The sequence below is a fragment of the Amblyraja radiata genome, chromosome 5 (assembly GCF_010909765.2).
Source record: "Amblyraja radiata isolate CabotCenter1 chromosome 5, sAmbRad1.1.pri, whole genome shotgun sequence".
Classification (NCBI taxonomy): Eukaryota; Metazoa; Chordata; class Chondrichthyes; order Rajiformes; family Rajidae; genus Amblyraja; species Amblyraja radiata.
The window spans coordinates 13,870,985-13,884,127 of record NC_045960.1 but is presented as its reverse complement, the minus strand read 5'-3'; the positions used below and the strand labels follow the sequence as shown (position 1 = coordinate 13,884,127).

Sequence of the window (13,143 nt, the reverse complement as noted above, 5' to 3'; positions counted from 1 at the left end):
AGGGCTGTGGAGGCCAAGTCAGTGGATATTTTTAAAGCAGAGATAGACAAATTCTTGATTAGAACAGGTGTCAAGGGTTATGGGGAGAAGGCAGGAAAATGGATTTAGGAGGCAGAGATCAGCCTTGATTGAATGGCGGAGTGGACTCGATGGGCCGAATGGCCTACATCTTCTCCTATAACTTGTGAACAGGTCCTTCGGCCCACCCAGTCCACACCAATTATCAATCAACCATTCTATGTTATCCCACTCATCCACTCCCTGCACATCAGGGGCAACGTACAGAATGACAATTCATCTACAAACACACACGACTTTGGGACGTGGGAGGAAACCCACGCGATCACCGGGAGAACGTGCAAACTCCACACACCGACAGCACCACAGGTCAGGATCGAACCCTGGCCTCAGGCGCTGTGAAGCAGTGGCTCTACCCGCTGCGCTACTGTGCCGTCCAAATTTAGTGGAAAAACGAGACGAGAGAAGTGAAAATGTGTTCCGCATAGCAGGCGAAACAAAATTCCTTCACTGTATCTGGGTAGACTTGACAAGTCAATATACACACCACACACATACTGAAAACAGAACAGTAGCCAGTAGGGTTCTGCTGCTGAGGCGGGATTAGGGTTGTGAAGGAGGTTCAACAATCTGATGCTTGCAGGGAAGTAGCTGTTCCAGATCGTGGCAGTGTGGGACTTCAGGCTTCTGTACCTCCTGCCCGACAGTAGCAGTGAGAAGATTAAATTGATCAATACTTTATTGTCACATGTAACAAGTCACAGTGAAATTCTGAAGAAGGGTCTCGGCCCGAAACGTCACCTATTCCTTCGCTCCATAGATGCTGCCTCACCCGCTGAGTTTCTCCAGCACTTTTGTCTACCTGTTAAATTCTTTGCTTGCATTCCCAGGGTATGCAAATAGTCGCCACATAAGGGCACTGACAAATTTACAAAGTACACACAGAATCTGCAGCAGGTCCCCCTTTGTTCGCCCCCTCCCTCACCCTCCTTCACGGCGCCCCACCCCTCCCTGCCCGTGTCCTCATTTGTTCCTTCCCTCGGCATTTGTCGATCCTCGTCCATTGCTCAGTGCCCCCATCGATCACCGCACCGACCTCTCCACTAACGCTGCCGAGTCCTCTCCGGTGTCACCAGAGTTCCACAGATTCACCGCCCTCTGACTAAAGTAATTCCTCCCCATCTCCTTCCTAAAAGAACGGTCCTTCTGAGGCTGTGAACTCTAGTCCTGGACTCTCCCACTAGTGGAAACATCCTCTCCACATCCGATTGGAGCTGTGCTCGGCCACACCGTCATAGGTGCAAAGAGAGGATGTGGCAGGGAGCTGGGCACGCAGCCTTGAGGTGCCTGGAGCCGATGGTCAGAGTGGGAGAGATATTGTCACTGACTGGGATGTGCCCATGAGAAAGTCAAGGTTTTGAGGGCGAGGGGCCAAATGCAGGCAAATGGGACTAGCCTGGCATGCCAGCTTGCTCGGAGATAGGCAGAAAAGCTGGAGTAACTCAGCGGGACAGGCAGCATCTCTGGAGAAAAAGAATAGGTGACGTATTCTATATCTCTCTCCACATCACCATCTATATCTCTCGTTTCCCTTTCCCCTGTCTGAAGACTGAGATTCAGGGGAAAGGGAAACGAGAGGTATAGACGGTGACGGAGAGAGAAATAGAACAAATGAATGAAAGATAAGCAAGAAAGTAACGATGATAAAGGGAACGGTCCATTGTTAGCTGTTTGTTAGGTGAAAAAGAGTTACTGACAATGAGACTCAACAAGATCTCTTTGAAACAGGTACGACTTAGGTGACAGAGGGATAGAGAGAGAGGGAATGCAAGGGTTACTTGAAGTTAGATAAATCAATTTTCATACCACTGGCTTCTTTGGAGTGTGGGAGGAAATCCCTCCAAAGATGTTCAAGTCTATAAGCTAATTGGTTTGGTTAAATTGTAAGCTGCCCAAGTGAAATATCAGATGCTTTTCGTCCAATTTGCAATTGGGCTCACTTTGACAATGGAGTAGGTGAATCGAGCACCAAAGGACATAGGTTTAAGGTGAACGGGAAACCATTTAATAGGAATCTGAGGGGTAACTTTTTCACACAAAGGGTGTATGGAACAAGCTGCCAGAGGAGGTAGTTGAGGCAGGGACTATCACAACGTTTAAGAAACAATTAGACATGGATAGGACAGGTGTTAGGATATGGACCAAATGCGGGCAGGTGGGACGAGTGTAGCTGGGACATGTTGGCCGATGTGGGCAAGTTGGGCCAAAGTGCCTGTTTCCACTCTGTATTACCGTGACATATGAGATATAAGAGTCATAAAACCGTGACCTCCAAGTTCAGGAACAGCTTCTTCCTAACAAACATCTTGCTACAAACATCAACTAAACTAAAAACTTTAAGGCGGCACAGTGGCGCACTGGTGGAGTATGCTGCCTTATAGTGCTAGAGGCCCGGGTTTGATCATGACTACGGGCGTTGTCAGTACTGAGTTTGTACGTTCTCCCCGAGATCACGTGGGTTTTCTCCGAGATCTACGATTTCCTCCCACACTCTAAAGATGTTCAGGTTTATAGGCTAATTAGTTTGGTAAAATTGTAAGTTGTTACTAATGTGTAGGATAGTGTTAGTGTACAGGGATCACTGGACGGCGTAGACCAAAGGGCCTGTTTCCGCACTGTATCTCTAAACTAAGCTAGACTGTCTTGGTTGCAAGAGGGACTTTGGCCTTTTGCTTTATTTTGCACTCATGTTTTTTCTTCATTTATTGAGGGTTTTTTTTGTTTGTTTTATTATGACGGTGAAAGAGTCCTCCGTTGTATTGTGTTGCAGTATCTTATTCTGTACAAATGTCACAGGTGGCCACTAGTGGTACAAGCAGCCCTCCAAAAGAAACTGGCCCCAGGTTATAGTTTGTTTAAAACGCCATGTTGCCTCTCCCTTCCAACAAAGTTACAGCATAGGCTGGCAACGTGCAACTATTTCACATCCATCATTGACTGGCAAGCAAAGGCAGGTCCTGAGCTGAAGTATATGACAGCAGCTTGGATCAGATGAAGCTACAATCTCCACTGGGATCAACACAGATGGGGTCTAAACACAGCACAGTCCAGAACATAAGTGCTGACTGATCAACTCTGTCATAAATTGACGTGCCTTGAACCCTCCCTTGTCTCTGAGAATAGCGTTAATCTTATTCAAAAACAATATCTGGTCGGAATAATGCCTCTTCTGCATCTTTATTCTGTTTGTGTACTTGCTTGGAGATGGCAAAACCAGCAACGTTGATCAATAGACCTGGGATGCAAGCTAAAAGCGCATCATCTCGGGCGGCACGGTGGTGCAGCGGTAGTCGCTGCCTTACAATACTCGCAGCGCCGGAGACCCGGGTTCGATCCTGACTACAGGTGCTGTCTGTACGGAGTTTGTACTTTCTCCCCGTGATCTCCGAGATCTTTGGTTTCCTCCCACACTCCAAAGACATACAGGTTTGTAGGTTAATTGGCATGGCATAAAGGTAAATTGTCCCTAGCGTGTGTAGGATAGTGTTAATGTGCGGGGATCACTGTTCGGACTCAGGCCCTGTTTCCACGCTGTATCTCAGAACTACATCTCAATGTACAATAATGCACAATGGGTATAAGTATGGGTATGAGGTGATGTTTACAGGAGGTGAATTAACTAAAGGGCAACAATGTGGAAAATGGAATGCACGTGGTTAAGAGACGTTATGGATTGAATAAAGGCTGCAAAGGGAAATTAAGAACTGCAGATGCTGCAATCTTCAGCAAAATACAAGGTGCTGCTGTAAACTGAGCGGGTCAGGCACCATCTTTAGAGAGATACAGCACGGAAACAGGTCTTCCTGCCCAATGAGTCCACATCGACCATCGATCACCCGTTCACACTAGTTCTATGTTATCCCTCTTTCACATCCACTCCCTACACACCAGTGACAATTTACAGAGGCCAATTAACCTACAGAGCCGCATGTCTTTGGGAGAAAACCGGAGCACCAGGAGGAAGCTGATGTGGTCACAGGGGGAACATGCAAACTCCACTCAGACAGCAGCCGAGGCCAGGATTGAACCTGGGTCCCTGCCGTTGGATGGCAGCGGCTCAGCCAACTGCACCACTGTGCCGCCTCTGTGTCTGTCAAAGGGCCCAGAGCCGAAATATCGCCTATTCATTCCCTCCACAGATGTTGCCTGACCCACCAAGTTATTCCACCAAGTTTGTGTTTTACAAAGGGAAAATCAACGCAGTTCCTAACAAAAAATACAAAGCGAAACTCAACGTCCAATTTGAGCACTGAGGGGAGGACTTACCTGATCGGTGAGCCATCTTCACGCAGATTTCAATCTTTTTATGCTCCTCAAAGCATAGTCCTGTGATTCCGCGTGGCAGCATCCCACCGTCTGATCGTATGAACTGACTGAGCAACAGCACATCCTAATTGGAAGCAACAGGAGACATCAGCTGACTGCTGAACGGGTGTAACAAAGGAAGTCACACAACATGGGCACCAAAGTCAACAGTTCAATCTGGTCTAGCATTCAACTATACTTCGGCACAGTGGCGCAGCGATAGAGTTGCTGCCTTACAGCACCAAGGACCCGTGTTCGATCCTGACCAAGGGTGCTGTTTGTATGGAGTTTGTACGTTCTCGCACGTGACTTGGGTGGATTTTCTCCGGGTGCTCCGGTTTCCTCCCACATTCCAAAGACATGCAGGTTTGTAGGTTAATTGGCTTCGGTAAAAAATATGTAAATTGGGGTAGTGTTGTTAAGCCCCTGTCCCACTTAGGAAACCTGAACAGAAACCTCTGGAGACTTTGCGCCCCACCCAAGGTTTCCGTGCGGTTCCCGGAGGTTTTTGTCAGTCTCCCTACCTGCGTCCACTACCTGCAACCTCCGGCAACCACCTGCAACCTCCGGGAACCGCACGGAAACCTTGGATGGGGCGCAAAGTCTCCAGAGGTTTCCGTTCAGGTTTCCTAAGTGGGACAGGGGCATTAGTGTGCGGGGATCGCTGGTCAGCGTGGACACGGTGGGCCAAATGGCCTGTTTCCGCACTCTATCTCTAAACTAAACTAAACTAATTCTTAAACCGTGGCAGCAAACATTCGGAGATGGACATCAAATACTGCTGGAAGACCAATAACTTGGTGAAAGAAGTTCTTTGGTCTGCCTGCAACTTGTCGGTCTCCCAGCATGGAGAGATGCCCCAATAGGGATTTTTTTCCTTCAATGTTTTGGATCAGGACCCTTCTGAGGTATAAAGACCCTTTTAGTTACTGGAGCACCTTGTGTTTATTTTCTCACCGGAGGATTTCTTAACCTAGCTTAAGGTATAGCTTCTCAAAACAACTTTCTTTCTTTAAATATTCTTGTCAACCTATTCCTAATTGCATAGTTCCCCATTGGCAGTAACTAGTCGCAGATGTCCTGAGATCAGTGGCTTAGCAATTGTACCCTCCAGAGCAAATTCCTCTTCTACACACTTCATCTACACACTTCCCTGCGTAAGCACACACTGAATCTCCCAGCTTGTTTTTCTTCTTGGAAAATCTCTCCGATTTTTTTCTTTTTCATTGAATTAGACAACATTAGGGCTCCGCCAGCAAAGTACTAACTTAATTTAAAAAGCCAAGGCTTCCAACACCCAATATTTGTGCAAGGATGTACCTCCCATTGTTCGCCACGGTGAAACAAATATACTTTGCATTCACCATTGCCACATTCTTGAGCGCCCGCCAACATTGGCTGGATGAGGTTTCTAAAGACTCAAAGTTTGGAGAATTCAAAGTAAACATTGATTATCTAGCTAAGCCCTTCTTGAAGCAAAATGATAGCTGAGAGATGAAGGGGGAGTCTATAGTGTGCTAACTTACTTGGTGCGCTCGACGCAGGGCTTCAACTGGCTCCTGTTACAAGACCACACCAAGTCAGGCATTGGTCCCGCACAATGACTTTGGCCAACCAGTTCCAAAGAGCGGGTTGGACTCTTGATACTTGAGACCTAAGCCCTGTGTTTGCACTCTCTGGGCTATTTCCTTCCACACAAAAGGTCATGAGGTGATCGAATCGAAGCGTGCAAGATGATTAAAGGAGATGACAGAGCAACAGTGATATCCAGAACAAGAAGATGTGCGGGACAAGTTGATTTTTTATGCAGAGAGGGGTGGGGACCTGGAACTCGCTGCCAGGGATGGTGGTAGAGGCAGATACGATAATGGCATTTAAGAGACTTTTGAATAGGCACATGAATATGCAGAGAATGGAGTGATATGTATCTCATGCAGGCAGATCTGATTAGTATATGGCATCATATTTGGCATAGACAATGTGGGCCGAAGGGATTGTTCCTGCGCTGTATTTTTCAATGTTCTAGAATATAATTAGAGATAGATGGTTCAGAGTGATTCAATTACACCAGGGGTTGGCAACCTTGTTCTGCATAGGGGCCAGGACCCATGTCTATGAGCGGATGGCGGGCCACATCCATCGCCATAGTGTGACACTTGGTGTTGTTTTTCGCATTAGTTTTCACGTGTTTTTTAATTAGTTTTCTGCAGTTCCCATGCCCCACGCCTGCTCCAGGACTGGCTGCAGTTCCCAGGTCGCCTGCGTGCCTCGGGACGAGCTGAAGTTCCCAGACCGGAAGTGGCGGCGCTGGTGAACGGCTGCGGCTCGCCTGCAGTCCGTTTGTCTTTACTTTTTTGTGTTGTTTTTTTTCGTTTTGTCTAGTTAAGTTTTTGGTTTTTAGGTTGTGTTTATGTGGGGGGGGGGGGGGGGGTTGAAACGGGGCTTGCTGTCTCTCCCTTCGGGGGAATGCGACTTTTCTGTCGTATCCCCCTTCTCTGCCTCCGTCTGCGCTGAGGCCTAATGGCGGAGCTGGCGACCTCGAGACTCCGGAGGCAGCCAGTCAGGACTCACCCTGGGCTCGCTCCTGTGAGGGCGGCCCAGCTCGGGGCTGGAACGGCGCTCCCGTGAGGGGCTGTGACGCTCCCGTGAGGGCGGCCTGGCGAGGGGCTGAGACTCTCCCGTGAGGGGCTGTGGCGCTCCTGTCGGAGCGGCCCAGCCCGAGGGTGGAATGGCGCTCCCGTCGGAGCGGCCCAGCTCGAAGGTGGAATGGCGCTCCCGTCGGAGAGGCCCAGCTCGAGGTGGAATGGCGCTCCCGTCGGAGCGGCCCAGCTCGAGGGAGGTACGGCGCTCCCGTCGGAGCGGCCCAGCTCGAGGGAGGAACGGCACTCACGTGAGGGCGATCCGGCTCGGGGCTGGAACGGTGCTCCGGTGGCTGGGACGGCGTTCTGGCGGCGGTGACCTAAGTCCGGGGTTCAGTCGCGGGCTAGCGGCTGCGTCCGCTGGACTGGAGGGCGGCAGCTTCCACCACCCCGGGCCGCGGTGTTTGAGCCGGCCCGTTTGCGGGGTTCGGTGAGCCGCGGGACTGTTTGTGCCATCGCCCGGTGGGGAATCGCCTCAGCGCAGAGGGAGAAGAGGAGGGAAGAGACTGCAGCCCTAAGATTTTTGCCTCCACCACAGTGAGGAGGTGCTTGGAGGATACACTGTGGTGGATGTTAATTTGTGTTTAGTGTTGTTTATTATTGTATGATTGTATGTATGACTGCAGGCACGAAATTTCGTTCAGACCGTAAGGTCTGAATGACAATAAAGGTATTCAATTCAATTCAATTCAATTCAATTCAATTCAATCAGCTCGCATCCCCAGGACTGGCTGCAGTTCCCAGGTCGGCTCGTGTCCCCGGGATTGGCTGTAGTGCCCAGGTCGCCTACGTGCCCCGTGTCTAGCTGCAGTTCCCAGATCAGCTCACGTCCCCGGGACTGGCTACAGTTCCCAGGTCGTGAAAACTAATTGAAAAAAATACGCCTGCGGGCCGGATGATTTCAGGTTACGGGCCGGATCTGGCCCGTGGGCCGTGGGCTGCCAACCCCCTGAATTACACACTAAACCAGAGACTTGGATTTTAAAATATAGAAATGTCTCTTTCCTTTGCAACTTTATGTCCAATTAGAACATAGGGCATAGAACAGTATCGACAGACACAAAATGCTGGAGATGCTGCCTGACCAACTCAGCTGGTCAGGCAGCATCTCTGGAGAGAAGGAATGGGTGAAGGTTTGGGTCTGGACCCTTCTTCAGATTGAGAGTCATGGGAAAAGGAAACGAGAGTTACAGACAGTGATATCGGGAGGTATTGAACAAATGAATGAAAGATACGCAAAAATGGAGAGAACGGGGGTTCCCCTCTCCCATCATAGATGAGGCCCTCACTTGTGTCTCCTTGGTACCCCCCAGCTCCCCCTCCCCCTAGTCGCAACAGGGACAGAATTCCCCTCCTTATCTTGCACCCCATTAGCTAACACATACAACACATAATCCTCCCACATTTTCGCCACCTCCAACGGGATTCCACCACGAGTCACATCTTTCCATCTCCACCCCTTGCTGCCTTCCGAGAGACCGTTCTCTCATTAACTCCTTGGTGAACTCATCCCCTCCCACCCCAACCACCCCCTCGCCAGGTGCCTTCCACAGGAGATGCAACACCTGTCTCTATACCTCCTCCCTCGACTCTGTCCAGGGACCCCGACACTCCTTTCAGGTTAGGCAGAGGTTCGCTTGCACCTCCTGCAACCTCATCTCCTGTATCCGTTAGTCATAGAGTGATCCAGTGTGGAAACAGGCCCTTCGGCCCAACCTGCCCACACAAATTGCCCGTTGTTCAAGGTGTGGACTCTTCTATATCGGCGAGACCATACGTAGACTGGGCGATCGCTTCGCTGAACACCTTCGCCCAGTCCGCCTGGACCTACCTGATCGCTCGATTGCCAAACACTTGAACTCCCCCTCCCATTCCCACACTGACCTTCCTGTCCTGGGCCTCCTCCATTGTCAGAGTGTAGTGCAAACGCAAATTGGAGGAACAGCACCTCATATTTTGCTTGGGCAGCTTATACCCCAGCAGTATGAATATTGATTTTTCTAACTTCAATAACCCCTGCATTCCCTCTCTCTCTATCCCTCCCCAAGTCGTTGTGCTAACTTCAAAGTCGACTTGTTGAGTCTCATTGTCTGTAACTGGTTTTCCACTGGCCCACAGCTAACAATGGCCTGTTTCCTTTAATCATCGTTACCTTTTTTGCATCTTTCATCAATTTGTTCCCATATCTCTCTACATCACCGTCCATATCTCTCATCTCAGTCTGAAGAAGGGTCTCGACACGAAATGTCATCTATTCCTTCTCTCCAGAGATGCTGCCTGTCTAGCGGAGTTACTCCATCTTTTTGTGTCTATCTTCACTTTAAACCAGCATCTGCACCCTACATAGAACAGTACAGCACAGGAACAGGCCCTTCGGCCCACTATGTCTAAGCTGAATATAAACTAAACTCCTCTACCTGCACATGATTCATATTCCTCCATTCCCTGCATGTCCATGTACCTAAGAGACTCTTAAATGCCACGATCGTATCTGCCTCCACCGCCACCCATGGCAGTGCATTCCAGGCACCCACCACTCTCTGTGTAAAAAAGAATACTCTCCAATTCACATAACATCTATGTGAACCACTTCTGCACCATCTCGCAAGCCACCACATCCTTCCTGCAATGCAGCGTACACAACCGCATGGAGAACTCCAGATCTGGCCTAAACAACGGGATTTTTTTAGGAGACACAAGCAACTGAAGATGTTGAAAACTTGAGGAAAATTCAAGGTGCCAGATGAACTCAGACAGCATTTGTGGAGGGAATGGACAGGTCCTGACCCAAAACATCACCGGTTCATTCCCTCCCCAGGTGCTGCCTGACCCACTGAGTTCCTCCAGCACAAGTGAATTTGAAATCGCTTGGAAACAGACCCTTCAGCCCATCTAATCCATGTCAACCTGTTCACTAGTTCTATGTTATCCCACTTTCGCGTCCACTCCCTACACACTAGGGGGCAATTTACAACGACCAATTAACCCACACACCCTCACGTCTTTGGGATGTGGGAAGAAGCCCGGGGCACCCGGAGGAAACCCATCCAGTCACAGGGAGAACGTGCGAACTCCACATTGGCAGCACCAGAGGGCAGGATCGAATCCTGCCAGAAGCTCTACCAGCCGCACCACAAAGTATTTATTATACAACTGCACCATCCCAACATTTACATTCAACGCTTACTGAAAGTAATAGATTATAACCATATAACAATTACAGCACAGAAACAGGCCATCTCAGCCCTACAAGTCCGTGCCGAACACTTATTTTCCCCTAGTCCCATCTACCTGTACTCATACCATAACCCTCCATTCCTTTCCCATCCATATACCTATCCAATTTATTTTTAAATGATAAAATCGAACTTGCCTCCACCACTTCCACTGGAAGCTCATTCCACACAGCTACCACTCTCTGAGTAAAGAAGTTCCCCCTCATGTTACCCCTAAACTTCTGTCCCTTAATTCTGAAGTTATGTCCTCTTGTTTGAATAGATTGTTGGACAGAGCAAATTAAAGGTTACAAAACCTTTTGTAGATTGATAGAGTTACAGTTCAACCATGAGTTAAATACATTATGAGAGCCATAGAAAGAGTTGACAGTCAGAACCATTTTCCCTTGGATGGAGAAATATTAGAGGGCATAGTTTTAAGGTAAGAGGGGCAAATACTAAAGGAGATGTACAGAGCAAGTTTGTCACACGGAGAATGGTCTGGGCGGGGAATGCGCTGCCAGGGGTGATGATGGAGGCATTACGATAGTGGCATTTAAGAGACTTTTCGATGGCCACATAGATATGCAGGGGAATGGAGGGATATGGATTGTATGCAGGCAGAGGAGAGTTGGTCTTGGCATCATGTTCAGCACAGACATGGTGGGTCGTATGGCCTGTTCCTGTGCTGTACTCTTCCACGTGTCGGAAGGAGCTGCAGATGCTGGAATCTGAAATCTACAGATTAAATCTGAAATCTGTAGAAGGGTCTCGACCCGAAACGTCACCCATTCCTTCTCTCCAGAGATGCTGCCTGTCCTGCTGAGTTACTCCAGCATTTTGTGTCTGTACTCCTCTATGTTGCGAATGGGATACCCGCGCTGAGTGGCTGAATAGCTGAGCCCTGTCCTTATGCTGTTTTGGTTCTGATGCGAGGATCACTGTGTTTACTTTGCTTCTGTTGAGGAGAAAATGCAACTGGAAGAAGTTGCGTATTCTTCGACAGACTGCATTCAGGGGAAAGGGTAAAACTGCACGTTCAGGAGATTAGCTGTCATCCTCTGGGATTTGAATTCCAAATCATCCCAGTCACACAGGGTGAGGGTTCAGTCAACAGCATAGATTCGCAGTGAATGGAGTCAGGCAGGCTCAATTTAGTCAGTTCAAACTTGATCAGGTAGCGCAAAGTGGCATGTTTCATGTTTCAATTACAAAATATTTTCAATAACTTTAGATATTTATTAACAAATGGTCTCATCACAAGATGTTTTGCCTCTTCTTTAAGGTTTAGGTTTCTTACTGTCACGTGTACTGAGGTACAGTGAAAAGTTTTGTCTTGCATGCTGTCTAATCAAATCAGATAATACTATACATAAATACAATCAAATCAAACAAGTACAATAGGTAGAGCAAAGGGGAAGATACAGAGTGCAGAATATAGTTCTCAGCATTGTAGCGCACCAGTTCCACAGACAAAGTCCAATGTCCGCAATGGGGTAGAGGTGAATCGGACAGTACCCTAGCTTATGGAAGGACCGTTCAAGTCTAATAACAGAGGGGAAGAAGCTGTTCCTGAGTCTGGTGGTGCGTGCTTTCAAGCTTCTGTACCTTCTGCCGGATGGGAACAGGTCAGAGGGACAAGTCTTTGATTACGTTGGCTGCTTTTCTGAGGCAGAGTGAAGTGTCAAGGGGGAGTCTGATCTGCGTGCTTTAGCACCAATGTCTTGGCTAATGCATTTGTTTCATTGCTTGGGGACATTACAGGCCACCCCCACTGCCATGTGTAGGATCTTGCAGATAGTAAATTAACTATTTCCCATATTACGAAAACACAGATGACTTAAAAGTACTACATTTCCTGGAAAGAGTTTTGAAATATTTCCGTGAAAGGAATGCAAACTTCATGTTTTTCTGTTGAGCCTGGCATTGTGTCTGAGTGTACGTGTGCCTATCTGTGGGGAGATGGGGGGGGGGGGGGGGGGGGGGGGGGGTTACTCATGTGTGGGAGTGTGTGCATACGTGCTTGCTGGAGTTGCGGTTGTAGGCAGACATTTATGATTAACAGGACATGGTCTGGCAAACATACCAACAGCAACTGGAAATGTAGTGACCTTAGATTGCCCCTCTTTCGTAGCCACTCGCGTGCTCCAGAGGTTTGTACGGGTTATTTAGAGTTAAAGAAATCAATATTCATACCGCTGGGTTGGAGGTGCTGTTCCTCCAATTTGCGTTTGAATAGCTTACAACCTTGAATGTTGATTTTTCTAGATGCAGCTCTTAAAGATAGCAGAGTCAAGACATGTGGTGAGAAGGCCTGAACGGGGCACTGATTGTGGATGATCAGCCATGATCACATTGAATGGCAGCGCTGGCTCAAAGGGCTGAATGGCCTACTCCTGCACCTATTGTCTAACTTTAAGTAACCCTTGCATTCCCTCTCTCTCCGTCCCTCCCCCATCCTAATCATTGTACTAGTTTTACAGTGGTCCTGTTGGGTTTCATTGTCTGTATAACCCGTTATCACCTAGCCCACAACCAACAATGGACCGTAGCCTTTATCAGTGTTACTTTTTTGCAGAAAAGTTATCATTTGTTCTATAACGCTCATTTCCCTCTCAGTCTGAACCAACCCGAAACGTCATCTATTCCTTTTCTCCAGAGATGCTGCCTGTCTGTCCCACTGAGTTACTCCAGCTTTTTGTGTCTGTCTTCGGTTTATTTAAACCATCATTCTTACACACCTCTGGAGTTTGGTCTGTCGTAATAAACTGAATGCTGCAGTTAATGCACCATGCAATAATGGCCAGATAGTCTGCCTCGTGTTTAGTTATGGTTGTTGGATAACTATTAAGGGGCTGTCCCACTTTCACGACCTCTGCCGAGTTTGCCCTTGACTCGTACTCGCA

General features: G+C 48.4%; 1 protein-coding gene across 2 annotated transcripts in view; it reads right to left on the bottom strand.

The window, feature by feature from the left end:
* The window catches only part of mrps18a (mitochondrial ribosomal protein S18A), a 97,264-nt gene that overhangs the window by 67,971 nt on the left and 16,150 nt on the right, over positions 1–13,143 (bottom strand). For both annotated transcript variants that reach the window (XM_033020647.1, XM_033020648.1), the window contains exon 4: positions 4,345–4,468. In XM_033020647.1, coding sequence (XP_032876538.1) covers positions 4,345–4,468 — 124 coding nt within the window. The remainder of the gene's footprint in view (positions 1–4,344; positions 4,469–13,143) is intronic.